We start from the raw sequence: 18,800 nt of genomic DNA on the forward strand, positions 1-18,800 counted from the left end.
CTCTCTCCCTTGTGTGCTTCCCCCTACAAGACACCAACCCCTGCGGTCTGTGTCGCTCTCTCCCTTGTGTGCTTCTCTCCTTCAAGCCACCAACCCCTGCGGTCTGTGTCGCTCTCTCCCTTTTGTGCTCCCCCCTACAAGACACCAACCCCTGCGGTCTGTGTCGCTCTCTCCCTTGTGTGCTTCCCCCTACAAGACACCAACGCCTGCAGTCCGTGTCGCTCTCTCCCTTGTGTGCTTCTCTCATACAAGCCACCAACCCCTGCGGTCTGTGTCGCTCTCTCCCTTGTGTGCTTCCCCCTACAAGACACCAACGCCTGCAATCTATGTCGCTCTCTCCCTTGTGTGCTTCCCCCTTCAAGCCATCAACGCCTGCAGTCTGTGTCGCTCTCTCCCCTTGTGTCCTTCCCCCTACAAGTCACCAACCCCTGCGGTCTGTGTTGCTGTCTCCCTTGTGTGCTTCCCCCTTCAAGTCACCAACCCCTGTGGTCTGTGTCGCTCTTCCTTGTGTGCTTCCCCCTACAAGACACCAACCCCTGTGGTCTGTGTCGCTCTTCCTTGTGTGCTTCCCCCTACAAGACACCAACCCCTGTGGTCTGTGTCGCTCTTTCCCTTGTGTGCTTCCCCCCTACAAGCCACCCCTCCTGCGGTGGGTGTCGCTCTTCCTTGTGTGCTTCCCCCTACAAGCCACCAACCCCTGCGGTCTGTGTCGCTCTCTCCCTTGTGTGATTCCCCCTACAAGACACCAACCCCTGCGGTCTGTGTCGCTCTCTCCCCTTGTGTGCTTCCCCCTACAAGTCACCAACCCCTGCGGTCTGTGTCGCTCTCTCCCTTGTGTGCTTCCCCCCTACAAGTCACCAACCCCTGTGGTCTGTGTCGCTCTCTCCCTTGTGTGCTTTCCCCCTACGAGACACCAACCCCTGCAGTCTGTGTCGCTCCCTCCCTTGTGTGCTTTCCCCCCTACAAGTCGCCAACCCCTGCGGTCTGTGTCGCTCTCTCCCTTGTGTGCTTCCCCCCTACAAGGCACCAACCCCTGCGGTCTGTGTCGCTCTCTCCCTTGTGTGCTTCCACCTACGAATCACCAACCCCTGCAGTCTGTGTCGCTCTCTCCCCTTGTGTGCTTCCCCCTACAAGGCGCCAACCCCTGCGGTCTGTGTCGCTCTCTCCCTTGTGTGCTTCCCCCTACAAGTCACCAACCCCTGCGGTCTGTGTCGCTCTCTCCCTTGTGTGCTTCCCCCTACAAGTCACCAACCCCTCGGTCTGTGTCGCTCTCTCCCTTGTGTGCTTCCCCCCTACAAGACACCAATCCCTGTGGTCTGTGTCTCTCTCTCCCTTGTGTGCTTCCCCCTACAAGACACCAACGCCTGCAGTCTGTGTCGCTCTCTCCCTTGTGTGCTTCCCCCTACAAGACACCAACCCCTGCGGTCTGTGTCGCTCTCTCCCTTGTGTGCTTCCCCCTACAAGACACCAACGCCTGCAGTCCGTGTCGCTCTCTCCCTTGTGTGCTTCTCTCCTACAAGCCACCAACCCCTGCGGTCTGTGTCGCTCTCTCCCTTGTGTGCTTCCCCCTACAAGACACCAACGCCTGCAGTCTATGTCGCTCTCTCCCTTGTGTGCTTCCCCCTTCAAGCCATCAACGCCTGCAGTCTGTGTCGCTCTCTCCCCTTGTGTGCTTCCCCCTACAAGTCACCAACCCCTGCGGTCTGTGTTGCTCTCTCCTTTGTGTGCTTCCCCCCTTCAAGTCACCAACCCCTGTGGTCTGTGTCGCTCTTCCTTGTGTGCTTCCCCCTACAAGACACCAACCCCTGTGGTCTGTGTCGCTCTCTCCCTTGTGTGCTTCCCCCCTACAAGCCCCCCTCCTGCGGTGGGTGTCGCTCTTCCTTGTGTGCTTCCCCCTACAAGCCACCAACCCCTGCGGTCTGTGTCGCTCTCTCCCTTGTGTGATTCCCCCTACAAGACACCAACCCCTGCGGTCTGTGTCGCTCTCTCCCCTTGTGTGCTTCCCCCTACAAGTCACCAACCCCTGCGGTCTGTGTCGCTCTCTCCCTTGTGTGCTTCCCCCCTACAAGTCACCAACCCCTGTGGTCTGTGTCGCTCTCTCCCTTGTGTGCTTCCCCCCTACAAGACACCAACCCCTGCGGTCTGTGTCGCTCCCTCCCTTGTGTGCTTCCCCCCTACAAGTCGCCAACCCCTGCGGTCTGTGTCGCTCTCTCCCTTGTGTGCTTCCCCCCTACAAGGCACCAACCCCTGCGGTCTGTGTTGCTCTCTCCCTTGTGTGCTTCTATCTACGAATCACCAACCCCTGCAGTCTGTGTCGCTCTCTCCCCTTGTGTGCTTCCCCCTACAAGGCGCCAACCCCTGCGGTCTGTGTCGCTCTCTCCCTTGTGTGCTTCCCCCTACAAGTCACCAACCCCTGCCGTCTGTGTTGCTCTCTACCTTGTGCGCTTCCCCCTTAAAGCCACCAACCCCTGTGGTCTGTGTTGCTCTCTCCCTTGTGTGCTCCCCCCCTTCAAGCCACCAACCCCTGCGGTCTATGTCGCTCTCTCCCTTGTGTGCTTCCCTCTACATGCCTCCAACCCCTGCGGTCTGTGTTGCTCTCTCCCTTGTGTGCTTCCCCCTTAAAGCCACCAACCCCTGTGGTCTGTGTTGCTCTCTCCCTTGTGTGCTCCCCCCCTTCAAGCCACCAACCCCTGCGATCTGTGTTGCTCTCTCCCTTGTGTGTTTCCCATCCTACAAGCCACCAAACCCTGCTGTCTGTGTCGCTCTCTCTCATGTGTGCTTCTCTCCTTCAAGCCACCAATCCCTGCAATCTGTGTCGCTCTCTCCTTTGTGTGCTTCCACCTACAAGGCACCAACACCTGCAGTCTGTGTCGCTCTCTCCCTTGTGTGCTTCCACTACAAGACACCAACGACGCTTGCGGTCTGTGTCACTCTCTCCCTTGTGTGCTTCCCCCTACAAGACACCATCCCTAAGGTCTGTGTCGCTCTCTCTCTTGTGTGCTTCCCCCCTTGAAGTCACCAACCCTGCGGTCTGTGTAGCTCTCTCCCTTGTGTGCTTCCCCCCTTGAAGTCACCAACCCCTGCGGTCTGTGTCGCTCTCTCCCTTGTGTGCTTCCCCCCTTCAAGCCATCAACGCCTGCAGTCTGTGTCGTTCTCTCCCTTGTGTGCTTCTGCCCTACAAGCCACCAACCCCTGCGGTCTGTGTCGCTCTCTCCCTTGTGTGCTTCCCCCCTTCAAGCCATCAACGCCTGCAGTCTGTGTCGTTCTCTCCCTTGTGTGCTTCTGCCCTACAAGCCACCAACCCCTGCAGTCTGTGTCGCTCTCTCCACCTTGTGGCCTCCCCATCCAAGGAAAACAACCCCACCAAGTTCCTTTCTCTCTCATGTGCTTTCCGCAACCCGCCCTTCAAATAGCCTTGTCAAGACAATAGTTCGAATAGGTGAGACCTATAGGCTTTGACATTGCTAGTTTTATTTATTTAAAATTTAATTTTTTATTTTATTTATTATTTATTTTGTATCACGGTCTTTGAGGATAACGCTTCTTCACCCCAAATGCGTCTCCAGTGTGGTGTTCCCCAGGGCTCCTCCCTCAGCCCTACACTATTTAATATCTATATGAGGCCTTTGGCTGAGGTGATTCTGCCCTGGGGAGTACAGCTGGTGACGTTTGCAGATGATACGCAATTGATCATCTCACTATCGTCTCAGAATGCCCCCTATAAAAATCTCTCCTCTTGTCTAACGGATATCCACGCATGGATGGAGACATCCTTTCTTAAATTGAACGGCGCGAAAACAGAGGTAATGTTACTGGGACAGAAGCCTCCGTCCACCATTGACAACTGGTGGCCACCTTGCCTTGGACAAGTCTGGCTCACTGGTTAGAGGAGAAGTGTGGCTCACTGGTTAGAGGAGGCAGACCTGGAAGCAGAGGTCAGCCCGGGACCAGGGTTCAATTCCCGGCTCGGGGGGGTCTTGAGTCCTAAAATGTCCACGGACTCGACAATTCTCGCTCCGGTGCCTACTCGATTCACGGGTTCACACTCTGCGACTCTGGGTAATAGCTTGCTTAATCTCCACAACGGCCCCTCGCGGCGGGATGCCTGGCTTTCACCTTGCGGATACCCTGCCGGGGTTATCTCTCAGGGGAATACCTGGACGGGTTCCCTAAGCAAGCGCTTAGAAACCGCTCGGTGATTTGCGCTATATAAATTCCTGTACATTTACATTTACAGCCCCCTCCACCAAAAAGCCAAATCAAGAGCTTGGGGGTCTGGCTCGACCCTGCCCTTAATCTTGGAGTACAGGTGCGCAAGGTAGCAGCGATCTGTTATGCCTTACTGAGACAACTGAGGAAAACCATTAAACTCCTCCCGTTCAGTTCCAGGAGAATATTGGTACAATCCCTGATATTATCGTGCCTTGACTACTCCAATGCACTCTATCTGGGAGCTCCACAAGGCGCTATTAAAATCCTCCAGACGGTCCAAAACTGTGCCGCACGTCTGTTACTGGACATCCCACGACGGACCTCCGCCAGATCTGGTTTGCGCCAGTTACACTGGCTTCCAGTGCAAAGGAGAGTGGAGTTTAAGTCCTTGACTACGGTACATAAAGCTTTCTACAAGACTGGCCCCGTACTAATTCAAGCCATGTTCTCCCCCTATTGCCCTCAACGGACCCTCAGATCTAATAAGAAGAATCTGTTAGTGGTCCCTAAAACAAAAAGAACACGTACAGGCGGGAGACGCTTTTCGCTACAGGCAACCAAACTATGGAATAGTCTTCCTGACTCCATTAGATTGGAACCCAATCATCAAAAATTCAGGAGGCTAGTTAAAACTCACCTGTCTGCCTAACTTTGTGAATGAATGGGCAAAGGGCGCCGGGATGCCTACGGGTAGCTGTGCGCGTAACAAATGTGTAATTCATTCATTCATTCATTATTTTCTGGTCCAAGTGGAGATTGCTAAAAAAAAATTAAAAAGCTAATTGCGCCCACATTCTAACGCATACCACTGCCTTTATTCTTTTTTAGCGAAGCTGTATCGACAAAAAGTATTGGTAAAGCCAATAGATCAGCAAAGGAAAAAACCACGACCTATTTGGTTTTGTCAGTGCGAGTGGCGTTTTAAAACCTATCAATGGAAACCGTCGTCTGTAGTGGTCAAAGGTTAACAGTGACACTCTGTACAGCTCAATCAACACTAGTTGTGGTAACGACCTAGACCTTTGTGTCTCTCCATCCACCTTGCCTGAAGCGACTCTGATTGCCTTTGCTGCTGTTGTTGATAAAATTGGCCAATTGCTATCTGTACCAATAAAGGGTCACCATGAACACCAACCAGGGTGGTTTTGATCAAGCTTGCTCAAAGGCCGGACGAGATCTAAAAAAAGCACTCAAGGCTACCCCAAGAGACCCTGTCCTTATTAAGTCTCTGAGATTTAACTACAAGACAGTCCTGGCAGCCCGGAAAAAAGAAGTAAAAGCTGGTGTTTGGGAAACTCTATGCGACCCTGCAATTTTGGGCAATAGCTCCAAGTTTTGGAGTATCGTAAATAAACCTATGTTTGATGTCCCATTAACCCTATGGCTGGGACTAACATACCCGAGGAAGAGTGGATATCACACTATAGTACAATTTTTAAAAGTGACAAACCACAAGCAGACTCTGTCTTTAAATCCTTCGATGAAAATGTGTTGTGCTTCACAGTGGGGGAGGTAGTAAAGGGGATCCAAGGACTAACCTGTAATAAAGCACCTGGCCCGGATGGTATACCACCCGATCTATTTAAATCAAATACCCTTTTATGGGCTCCAGTTATCACTGCTGTTGTAAATGCCGGAATCCTGGCTGGTTGCCCAAAAGCTTGGGGGTCCTCGACTATTGTCCCTGTTTTCAAGAAGGGCGATCGTGGCAGTGTTACATGCTACAGACCTATATCCCTGATTAATTCAGTTGCAAAGGTGGTGGGGGGCATCATTCTAAATAGATTAACAGCTTGGGCCAATGAAAATAACATATTGTCATCAATACAATACGGGTTCAGACCAGGCCACTCCACGATAACCCAATGTCTGAATCTATATTTAATAAACAGTAAATACACCCTAGCAAGAAAAGGGACGATCCATATGGCCTTTATGGATTTATCGTCCGCCTTTGACTGTGTAGACAGAGGCAGGCTTTGGGAGGTCCTGCTAAAAATGGGGGTGGAACAAAACTTGGTCAACTTTCTTGTTGACCTCCACTCGAACACAAGAGCAAATGTCCGCTACACCCATGACATGAAGGTAACAAGGGATTTTAGTATAAATCGAGGGGTCAGACAAGGGTGCATCCTCGCCCCCTTTCTTTTTAATCTTTACATTAATGAGTTGGAGGAGCACTTACTAAAAACCGGTACAGACTTTCCTTATATTGGTAAGAAGGGCATACCTGTCCTATTATATGCGGACGATGCCGTTTTAATATCCAGAACGGCGCTCGGTCTTCAAATCTTGTTAGACTCTTTTAATAATTTTATGAACTCCCGTGGCCTGAGTATCAATAACTCGAAATCTTTTACAATGATGACAGGTGTAACTCCTAAAAAAAATACACCCTCACTTTGTAAACGGGGACAAAATACCGACCACCAAGACCTTTTCGTACCTTGGTGTCCTTTTTGATCATAAATTAACCTGGGCACCAGCAATACAAAAGAAAAAGGGTGAGGTAGTGCGGGCCAATGCAGCAATACTGGACTTCTCAAAAAAAAATGGGCAACAGTCCGGTGGCTGCTGTCTTGAAGTTATATCAAGCCAAAAGCAGTGCAATCGCACGTTATGGTATTGAAATATGGGGATCAGAATCACTAGGTGCCCTTGAAGTTACTGAGAATAACTTCCTAAAACAGGTGTTACGGCTACCTAGGGGCACAGCCAACTTTCCAGTACATGAGGAACTTGGTACCCCATATCTAAGTGATAAGCTGGCTGTGAATCCTTTGCTATGCTGGCTAAATAGCTGGCTAAACTCAGCCATACCTCTTACTAGAAATATCCTTCAAGAGGCACTAGAGTGGGACGGTAGATTCAAGATCCCATGGTTAAAATATATAAGAAGATGGCTTTTTGAACTAGGCCGACCAGACCTATTTCTATCCCCTGAGACAATAACTAAAACTGATGTAACCTTTGTTAGGAACACTTTTATGTTGTCCAGGTGCATGGCGCGGGAGGGAAATGAGTACAAGAAAAGTAGTGTGAGACAGTATGTTCTAACCAAAACCTGTTTACACATGGAATCATACCTGGCTTGGCCTCTGTCCGGTTATGACCGTTTTTTACTAACAAGGTTCCGATTTAACATGTTCCATCTTTTATTAGCTGTACCAAGTGGAGCACATAGAGGACAAGTGTTGCCAGCTTGCGGCTGCGACAATAAGTCTCCGCAAGATCTGGCACACTTTTTATTTTTTTGTCAGTTTTATACACTCCCCCGTAATCTGTTTTTAAAACCTTTACTTAAACAGTTGAACTTTGTACAATTCAGACCTGCACTTTGCCACCTCCAAATGCTAAACAGTGAATGTACTATGTTTGTATGTAGTTTTTTAAAACTGGCAGTTAAACATAGAAAAAGCATGGAAGGGTAACTAATTTTGCTGCTGAATGTACTTTCATTCCTACTGTATTTTTATCTTTTTTAACCATATTACTGCTTTTATGCTTGTGATTGTTTGCTGCAATATCACTCTTCCTATTTTTATCTTTATTGAACGGATTAATGTTTATGAAATGCACTTTTATGATTGTTATATGCAAACAATCGAATAAAGATATTCTTATCTATCTTATCAGTGCGAGTTAATTTCGGTGTTAATGGAACACTTTTCGGTTTCTGGGGAAATCACAGATTTTCCAGCAGGCCTCTAGTTGGAGAGTAATAAAAATACCTACATCAAGCATAACTCCCCTCCTAGCGTTGCTCTATTAATAAGACTGTTTGATGTATAGACATGTATAGTTTCCATGTATTCATCCTATCACTGTGTGTTTGTCCGCAGCCGTCAAGAATCAACCGTGCACGACCGCGCCCTGGACATTGCTGCAGAATACCCACCCGCCGGCAGATGGCAGTCGTGCGCCGCGAGCGGCTCTTCTAGTGCTGCGGCCTTAGACAGTGGTGAATGCAGCGCAGAGAGGGGTTCTCATGGAAAGGCGCCAGCGCCTGGAAGCAAAGCCTCACCCAGAGAGCCCAACCCGCACATCACATGCTTTTCACAAATTGGAAAGAATACGTGCAGGGCTTTAAGTGGGTTTAAAAAACAAGGAGACAGGATTCTCTCCAAGGGGCGTGACCTTTGTAATAAAGAACGTGCCTGAAACGTGTGATGTACAACTCTCTGCTGCTTGACTGGCGTTTTACACCTCCCTTCCTTCTTCCTCTATTCTCACTCCAACCTCTTTCGGTCGTACTTCTCTCTGTCTTTGCTTTTCCGCCTCACCCTGTCCCGTTTTCCCCTCATGCCCAGTGTACCCTGTTAACACAAGGAGATGATTTTTTATTTTTTATGTAATGCGATTTTATATAGCGCGAACTTTACCCGAAGGTGTCAGAGCGCTTTACATAAGAACCAGTTTCAATACATATGGATTTAGATTACGTGCGTTACATAAAAGATACAAGCAGGAAAAAAATGCAAATGTACAAGTTGTCCAGTCACACAAGGAAGCGATACAAATGGACAAACTCTAAGCGTCACACAGGAATGGTAGAGAGTACAATGGTCTACTCTACAGCATATACTAGTGATTCGGATGGACGGAGCGCTGAAACTTTTCAGACACTCACCCCCATTCACAGATCTGGGTTGAATCCATCATCGTTCTTTAGCTCACTCCGCCACCTTAGTTCAGACCCAGCTATATGCAAATCAGTCTTGACCCTGTGCCTCATGGGAACAGTCCAGCCCGAGCTGCCAAGCCATGTCTTCCCTGGACCGGAAACAAGCATCCTAGGACCGGCTTCTGGGTAACACCCTTCATCAGCCAGGCTATCTTGAATCCAGTGGCAAAGTGAGCAAGGGGCCCACGTCTGGGCATACCCTGCCAATTTAGGGCGAACAAAGCAAACACAAAGAGATGATGGACGGAGCGCTGAAACTTTTCAGACACTCATCTCCTTGTGATTTCAGTGTACCCTGTAATCATATCTCTGTAATCCTGTTACACCCCAGTTTCTCGGTTATTCTCACAGCTTATACTTTATTCTCTCCCACTGCCCTCTCTCATTCCCTCACTTCCTTTGCTCACTTTTGTATTCAACACATGCACCTCTCGTTCTTGCTCCACTGTGACATTTGTACGGGCTGATGAGGGCTGAAAGCCCGAAACCGGTCCTAGGATGCTTGTTTACCGTCCAGGGAGGACCTGACCTGGCAGTTCGGCTGGACTGTTCCCATTGGGCGCAGCAGGGTCAACACTGATTTGCATATGGCTGGGTCCAAACTGGAATGACGTGGTGAGCAAAAAAACAATGGAGCCCAGATGTCTGTACTGGGGTGAATGAATGACATTGTTCTACATTCTGTCCATCAATTGGTCTTTTTCCTTTCATAACAGCATGTATGACCTCTTTTTAGCCAGTACAGTGCAATAACTGAAATGTAAAATTGACTGTGAGGCCTGAAAAGGGTCAGTCTCGCGTATTGCAGTCACTCGGATGGTGCATTTGGGTGTTGGTGGAGCTCACGGTCTGAGATCACTCAGATGGTGCATTGTGGAGTGGTGAGGTTAACTCTCTCAGACAGTGCATTGTAGAGTCGCCTGGCCTGCTGGCACAGTGCATTCTCAAGTAGCCAGGCTGGTTTATTTGGACAGTGGATGGATGGTCGGGCTCTCTTGGACAGCGCATTGGGGAGCGGATTGGCTACCTGTCTTGGATGGTGCTTTGGGTAGTGGCTGGGTTCACTCGTTCGGACGCTGCATTTTGGAATGGTCAGGCTCACCCTCTCGGCCCTTTTAGGGTGGATCATTGTGAAGTGGCCAGGATTATTAGGAGGCTACATTGTGAAGTGGTCAATCTTGCTTTCTTGGATGGTGCATTGTGGAGTGGTCAGGCTCACTGTCTTGGATGGTGCTTTGGGCAGTGACTGGGCCCAATCATTCGGATGGTGCATTGGGGAGTGGTCACTTTTGCTGTCTTGGATGGAGCATTGAGGAGTGGACAGGCCTACTGTCTTGGATGGTGAATTGTGGAGTGGACAGGCTCACTCGTTTGGATGGTGCATTGGGGAGTGGTCACTCTCGCTTTCTTGGATGATGCATTGTGGAGTGGTCAGGTTCACTGTCTTGGATGGTGCATTGGGGAGTGTACTGGCTTATTGTCTTGGATGGTGCATTGTGGAGTGGACAGGCTCATCCATTCAGACGGTGCATTTTGTAGTGGTCACGTTTCCTGTCGTGGGTGGAGCATTGAGGAGTGGACAGGCCTAATATTTTGGATGGTGATATGTGGAGTGGACTGGCTCACTTGTTCGGGTGGTGCATTGTGGAGTGGTCAGACTCACTCGGCCACATGCCTTATTGTTGCCGTTTGCGATTTCTTAATTGCTAAAATTAAGGAATCGCAATTATGAAATTGCAAACGGCTATGCATCAAGAAATCACAATTATTTTTGCGATTCCTTAAGTTTCCTTAATCGCGATTCACAAATTGCGATTCGCAATTAAGGAATCCTTTCCCATTGATTCCTATGGGCCTAGAGGCCCATAGGAATGAATGGGAAGTCATTCTCAATTTGCGATTTGCATTTTGCGAATCGCAAATTGAGAATACAATTTCAAAGGTGCAGGGGGGTCCAAAGGACCCCCCCTGCACCCCTGAAATATAACTTTAAGTGCATGTGTGTAAATTGAAACTTTCAAAAATGCACTTTTTTGCATTTTTGAAAATTTTCGCAAATTACCATGAAGGTCAACTTCATGGTAATTTACCTCTCCCTATTTGCGAATTCGCAAATTTAAAATGTTCATGCATTGCATTTAAGAAATCTGAAATTGCGATTTCTTAAATGCAATCGCAATTTTAGAAATCGCAACATGATTGCGATTCCTAAAATTGCGAAAAACATGATGCATCCCAATTCTGTCAACTGCATTCGCAAACCGGCAAAAATTGCGATTCGCACCGTTTGCGAATGCAATAGACAATGATGCATGTGCCCGACTGTCTTGAATGCCGCACTGGGTAATGGTCTGGTTCAACGCCTTGGATGGTGACTCACTCTCTCACACAGTGCATTAGGAGCGGCCAGGCTTCCTCTTTAGGGTGGGTCACTCTGGAGAGGCCAGGCCTGCTGTCTCGCGGGGTGCATTATTGCGCGGTTATGGTTGCGTGCTCCAAATGTGATGTGTTGCGTGGCCGACCTTGCTGTTTTTGATGGTGCACTGTGGAGTGTACAGGATTGCTGGCTTGAATGGAGCATTCAGGCTGTTATGAAACTATTTCTAGGGCTGCTTTTCGTGCCCAGTGTGGCACAGGGAGTTTACTACTAATGTGCAGACTCCTATTGGCTGCCAGAGTGTGGTAGCAGCTGGACATAGTGTACAAATGGTCAAGTGCTTGCTGTTGTAGGTCACAATTTCTGGTTCCTAGAAAGCTGTCTCTTACATTTAATACCATTTCATTGGGTGATAATAACACCTGTTAATTACTGCACTTAAGCACAGCAGAACAGTGGCACTAAGTAACATATAAAACCAAGCTGTTGGTGGTGGTGTGCAATTTTCTGAGGGCAGAATGCTTTCCTCTCATTATCTCTATTTTCTCTCTGTAATCCTGGCCTTTTAGGATGGTTTGGCATCATTTATACTGCTTTGATGTGCTGACATTTCGGTGAGTTAAATGGGCACTATTATTAGGTCTGGGAGACGTGGTCTGGGTTAGGACGACTTTGGCTGCCTACAGTACAGCCTTTGTAGAAGACAGAACTCTGGAACTGCAGGGAGGCTGGGTCACTACGCCACCACCAGCCCCACCCCACCCATGCCAGCAATCAGGTGCCACACACACTACGACAGGGTGGCACTGCGTTCGGTTGCTCGTGCCACAGGACACCATACTTCTAGCCTCAGATTTTCTCTTACACATCCTTGGTAACAGGTGTGAAAGTTCAGCAGAGTCAAATGAAGGGGAAACAACCTTTACAGCCAACTTTTACAACGCACTACCAATACAACGAAACTTTTACAACGCAACATCCATTACATCGCATGCCATTACAACGCAACCATTACAACGCATGACACTACAACGCATACCACTACAATGCATGTCATTACAACGCATACCATTACAACGCATAACATTACAACGCATAGTATCCTTACACTATCCAACACTTACCCTACTGTTGCACCCCTCAGGAGTTAGAATAGTAATTTTTACCCCTACCCAATCCAATACTTACCATACATGCAATGTAATGTTATGCGTTGTAATGGTATATGTTGTAAAGGTAATATGCGTTGTAATGGAATGCGTTGTAAAGGTAGTTTTTAAAAATTCGTTGTAATGGCATGCGTTGTAATGGAATGCGTTGTAATGGATGTTGCGTTGTAAAAAATGTGTTGTAAAGGTAAGCGTTGTAAAAGTATGCGTTGTAACGTCATACATCCAAATGAAGCAAACCAGAAGCCAGGTGGCTGTCAGATGGAAGCCCAAGGCTGGAAACATGGTGCCCTGACAATAAGTAGGGAGACGCCAACCCTACGGTGCCCTAACACGCGTTCCGGTGTTCGAGCTTCCGCTCGCCAACAGCACTTTCCACCAGCCCTAGTATATGGTGGTCACATCAAATGGATGAATGTGAAAATGAGAAGGTCCCTGTTCTTAGATATTACAGTCAGGATGCTGTAAAGAAATGTTGTCCAGAGGCCAAACTGACTGACTAGAGATGTGGAACGAGGAAAACATCAAATTCAGAAACCAATAATCACAAGTTTTAGAAGAAATATTGGCAAATCCAACTGCTGCACCAGAAGGTGTTCAGAAGATGAAGGGCCCGATTCAAGAAAGTAAACTGAGACAAAAGTCTAACTTTACGACTTTTGGTATTCACAAAGGGCATTTATGAGTAGTAAAGTTAGACGTTTGTCTCAGTTAAACTTAAGTTTTGGTCTTATGTTTACCTAAGATTAAAAGTATATGGGTCCAATTCACAAAGGTGAACTGAGACGAAAATCTAACTTTACGTCTTTCGGTATTCACAAAGGGCATTTACGAGTAGTAAAGTTAGACTTTTGTCTCAGTTAACCTCTTCGCTGCTGGCCCGATTCCCCCGCTGTGCTGGGGGAATGGGGGGGGCGTGCACAGTGCCCCGGTGCTCATGACGAGCTCAGCTCGTCATGAGCCACAGTTCTCGTGTGCTCATGACGAGCTGAGCTTGCCACGGCCACGCCCGTTTCAATAGAACGCTCAGCACAGCAGGGGAATTATCCCCGCGTGCGAGCGTTCTAACGGCCGTGACGAGCTCAGCTCATCATGAGCACACGAGAACCGTGGCTCATGACGAGCTGAGCTCGTCATCAGCATGGGAGGGGTTAAACTTAAGTTTATCTGAGACCAAAAAGTTAAACTTAAGACCAAAACTTAAGCTTAACTGAGACAAAAGTCTAACTATACTACTCGTAACTGCCCTTTGTGAATACCGAAAGACGTAAAGTTAGATTTTCGTCTCAGTTCATTTTTGTGAATCGGGCCCATTGTCTATCCAAGAGGATCTTATTGTTTATAATCCATCGTCATTATCCTACACATTATGTTTGTTTATTTAAACATTTGGCCCATGTTCTCTGGACCCCTGATAACGGTCCATCTTCCAGAACCGGTTTATGATGTAGAAAAACCCAGGAACAACTACGTAAATAATTATATGCCATTCCACTTACAAACTGTCCAGAACTGAAAAACACTGGCTCAAATTAAGCACTGGCTATAGGCCTTGCAGTGCTCGGAAAGAGTCTGTCATGTTAGGCTCGACAGGGATGGGTTGGAGTCAGTCACAAGGTCACATGGCTCTTATGTTATATTGATTATTTGTATTCTGTTTTATACCACCATTGGGTCGTCTAAAGAAGGGCAGAGGCAGTCACGTGTCCGGCTCGGCTGGACACATAGCATTAGTTTATATCTTAGGTACGGTAGGGCCGGGGCTCGACAGTGATACAGCCAGCGCTGTGAGACTATTGCAGGCGACTCTTGCAAAACTGAATAATAAACATAAAATACAATGAGAATGTGGCATGGAGAGACTGGTACAACCCTGGGGGCAGATGAAGAGTCTAAATATGACAAGAAGAGTGAGCGCGAGAGCATGCTGGGAAGAAGAGCAAGGGAACCTGGGGAGTGTAGTCCAGTGCAACTGTGAAGCCCCATCACATAGCAGACCGTGCCAGAGCACCAGACGGACCCATCTGCGACGTCATGCCTGGCTCTTTAGAGACAGACAACGCCGTGTCTGGTGTTTTAGTGGACTAATGCGCCCACTGTAGGGACCTGTGTGTGACCTCATGATCGGGTTCAAATACCAGGGGGGCCACTCAAACGTTCATCCTTCTGAGGTCGATAAAACGAGTACCATTGAGTTGGGTAACAACAAACATCTGTTATTCAGTGCCATGATACCCGTAGTGGTGAACGTGAGCTTTACAAAGAAAGGGGCATATTAGCAAGAACCTCGTTAAAATTATCACTGTTTTAGCGGCAGGAAACTGCCGCAAAAACGGCGATAATGTCCTGCACATCTAATCTGGGCTTCTATTGGAATTCTAGAACGCATATTAGCAAGCCCATTATCGCCGTCTTGCTAATATGCCCCACAATGTTATGGCCAGGTGGGAAATCTTGAAGTCACATGATAGCCGCGAGGCTCGGACTGGCCTGTGAGGACCACCGAGCCCCTCCCCCGCCACAGGACCTACCTCCAGGACAGGTTCCTCTTGCTCCACTTGGTGCCGGGGGTGGTGGAGCGCCTCCTCCTGGCGCCGTCGGACTCTGCCAGGTCAGGCAGGGAGCAGCGCGGCGTCTTCATCAACCCCACAGTCTGCTCATCTGTGTGGTAAGAAAAGAGCACGTCATGACGTCAGCCAGGAGGTCACAGTGTAGTGTGTTTATCTAGGTACCTAAATCGATACTCCTATTTCTGACCCTTGTCTGGTTAATAATTCATTAATATCCATACAACGTCACAGAATCCCATTTTCAGATTAATTCATAGCGCATGCTGTCACATTAAGCAAGCCCTATTCCTCCAGCCCCCTAGAAAGCACACCGAGTTCTCAAAACAAACCAAACCTCCAGCAAACCTGGGAAATCCCCCGTAGCTATTGTTTTGATTTCGTTCAAGAACTCATGTAAAGAATGCAAGAACGACCAGTTCTTATGACATCCTTACTGACGTATTATGCCCATCCTTAAGTCAAACACGGCACCTTTCAGGTATAAATATACCAACGCTGCCCTAAGCAAAGACACGGTGGTGATGAGCTTGGAGCAGCGCTACTTGCCGGAGAGCCCAGCTGATGCAGGAAGCCCACGGACGCTGCCCCTCCCTTTTTGACGCGCTGCGAGAGACGCTGTCTTTTCTCCTGCCGAGAAATCCAGCCTCCGGCGTTTCCAGCTTACCTTCGCGGGTAACTGGGATACCGAGTCCTGAGAGAGAGATACCAGCCCTCCTGCCTTATAAATCCCAGGTACTGAAATAACTAACCCCTTACAGAGAATTCTTGAGTCAGATTCTTGGCCAAACAAACTTAACTTAAACTGCTACTTACTTACTCCTTCCCACGTATTAGGCTTAGGTCAGGTACACCGGGGTAGGCGTAATTAGAAGCACCAGTTGAGTACGATTAGTCAATGTATATATGTATGTATATCTTTTATCCATTTTAAAGTATCATATGGCTAAGAAACCATATCAATGCTTTTACAGTATTATTTTATAATCCTGCTTTTACTGTATGCACTTTACTTAACCTTAAGTATTGCTACTGTAGCGATTCATTTCTCTTGTATGAGAAAAAGAGACTGATCAATAAATAACATCTTTTTATTGAAACACGCCCATCTCTTATTTCTCTACAATCTGGTGGAACTAAGTATGCACGTACTGACTGAGTAAAATAGTTGTCTTTTGTTTTCACACGACTCTGGAGCTATACTCTTGATCAGGGAGAGCAAAGTTGTCATGTTCTATGGTTGTCAGAAACTAAATCCCTTCTTGTCTATCCAGGGAGGTTAAACTCCTCCTCGCTTATTCGAGAAAGTTTCTAGTGACCTCTGAGCTAGCTAGCACACAAAACTTAAGTCTAATATCGTCAGTAGAAGACCTAATTAACTTCTGTCCTACGTCTATACTATTGAAGATATTATTCCAATGCGCAGAGCCTATTGGGATAATAGGAACTACACTACAACAGGTGCAGGCGACCAGAGAAATCGGGGTGAGACCTTATATTTAATGAGGAGGCACAAACCACTCATTCTGCATCCAATACATGCTTCTGGACTTGATTGTTGTAATTATATCTTCTTTCTAGCTCAAAAATCTAATCACTAAAAACATATCGATCCAATCAGCCTTTTGCATTTATAACAAAAAAAATGTTAACGTAGAAAAATACTGGTTTTTTTCAAGGAATTATTATTATATTGAACTACAAAGAATTATTATTAAACTGCACTAAATACAAAAGACCAGGGTAAACAGTGGAAAATAAACGCAATGTATTCAATCACACAAAGATGACAGACATCACATTAAAAACAGACTATCTGCAAAATAAAATATTCACAAAAAAAAACTCATCATAAAAGGTTTACACTAGTTGTCTGTTCTTTATCAATTTCTTTTGTAAGAAGGCATAAAAATGAATGGATAATTTTAATTTGTTTATTTGCAGGCAGCTTCAGAACCAGGCAAGTGCAAGGGGCGATCCTATTGATAAGAGGTTTCTTTATTAGGAAATTGCAAATATGAACGTTGTTTGTTGACCGTTTTTTGTTGTTGTGTGCACAGAAAATACATTCCTTAGAGAGAAGTCAACATGTTTTGACCCAGTGGTTCATTTGTCCGGTCTTCATCAGGGCCACAAAATGACCAACTGCTTGCTTAGATCGACATAAAAAAGCACCTAAAATATGAAAAAACTAACCAGGGCAGAAGGTTTGTGACATAACCAAGTGTTTCTGAATGTGCAGTTTTGCAGATCACCACTTTTACTGTGACCGATGGTGATTATCAGCTCAATCAACTTCCTGGGAGCCTATAGAACAAGTCTCATAAGTAGGAAGATCCTTCTCCTACCTAGCGGCCAAGACCTGGAACTCCCTCCCGACCCACCTATGGCTGACCCAGGACCATCTCTCCTTCAGGAAACAACTCAAGACCTGGCTATTCGAGCAGTAGCGGCGCCCCCCTCCCAGCGCCTTGAGACCCTAGCGGGTGAGTAGCGCGCTCTACAAATTATGTTGATTGATTGATTGATTGTAGGAAATCACAATTATTGTGAGGACATAGGGGTTCACCATTTTCATAACCGACCTAGGTCCACGTACAGTTAGGGCCCCTGTATCAGTTGTTATCATGTTATAGACCCTAAGGGCCGATAAAAGACTTTATCCAACCCTTCCTACAAACAACAGACAGTTTTGTAATATCCTACTCCAACTGGCTGATTCTAGGTGACTTCAATATCTGGGCCCAAAATCCCCTTCAAAGTCAAACAGGGGACCCCCCAAACGTATACGAATGTATGGGCCTAACTCAACAGGTCAGAGGTCCAACCCATGTATGTCTGTAGGCACCCCCTGGACCTAATTCTAGCTCCCCCAGACAAGATAGTGATAAATACCTATATCCCTGTCGATTGGTCAGACCACCATATGATCAGTTAACCCGTTGACAGCGGCGCAAATTCGGCCGCGATGCGGGCATTTTAATCAGTGGGCGGGGTTTGGACGGTCTCGTGGGACGGCCAGGGGCCGTTCTCAGCAGTTAAACTACCATCAAAAGTAAACAAGGAAAATAACATCCACAAAAATCTAACTCTAAAAAAGACCACGGGGCAAGCTAAAAAACCCTGGAAATAAAACAATATTTGATACTATAACCTGCTTTGTGGTCTCTACTACCCTAGAGGCGAACTACCCACAGTACAAAAAATCGATTGTAGATACCCTAGATAAGGTAGTCACACTAAAAAAAAATCAAGAACCAACCTAGGAATTATGCACTGTGGTTCACAGAATCCTCGAGGGAACTAAAGCTAAAATGCAGAAAACTGGAGAGACAATGGAGGCAATTTTATGAGGATGAGGACAAAATAATATTTAAACTGGCCTATGAGGAATATAAGATAAAAATAAGAAAGGCAAGATCCTCCTACCTCTCCTCCACTATTCTGGAAGCATCCAACAAATCAAATAACGTTTTTGAGTTGGCAAAAGAGCTAACCACCCCTGATTGTATAAAACAAAATATTATACCCTCACAAGAATTATGTGACAGCCTCTCAGATTACTTCCACGACAAAATTGATTGGATTATAACAGGCATACAAAATAAAAATCAATTTAACCAAAACAGAAAAACTGATGTAACGATCAAAAAGCCAGATCGAATCCATAACCGGTCCATTACAAAAAAAAAGCCTAGAAACAGTTGCCCGGTTAGACGAAATAAAGGTCAGAGACCCGGCCTTCTGAATCTCCTCAGGATCCCCTTTATACCCCATTCTAGTAGGGATAT

The 18,800-nt window shown here is 47.0% G+C and overlaps 1 protein-coding gene across 1 annotated transcript in view; it reads right to left on the reverse strand.

Annotated features, from left to right (window-relative positions):
* The window catches only part of LOC144791610 (matrix metalloproteinase-17-like), a 218,229-nt gene that overhangs the window by 50,019 nt on the left and 149,410 nt on the right, over positions 1-18,800 (reverse strand). Inside the window, exon 3 of the mRNA XM_078666338.1 lies at positions 14,974-15,103. Coding sequence (XP_078522464.1) covers positions 14,974-15,103 — 130 coding nt within the window. The remainder of the gene's footprint in view (positions 1-14,973; positions 15,104-18,800) is intronic.

The sequence above is a fragment of the Lissotriton helveticus genome, chromosome 11 (assembly GCF_964261635.1).
Source record: "Lissotriton helveticus chromosome 11, aLisHel1.1, whole genome shotgun sequence".
Taxonomy (NCBI): domain Eukaryota; kingdom Metazoa; phylum Chordata; class Amphibia; order Caudata; family Salamandridae; genus Lissotriton; species Lissotriton helveticus.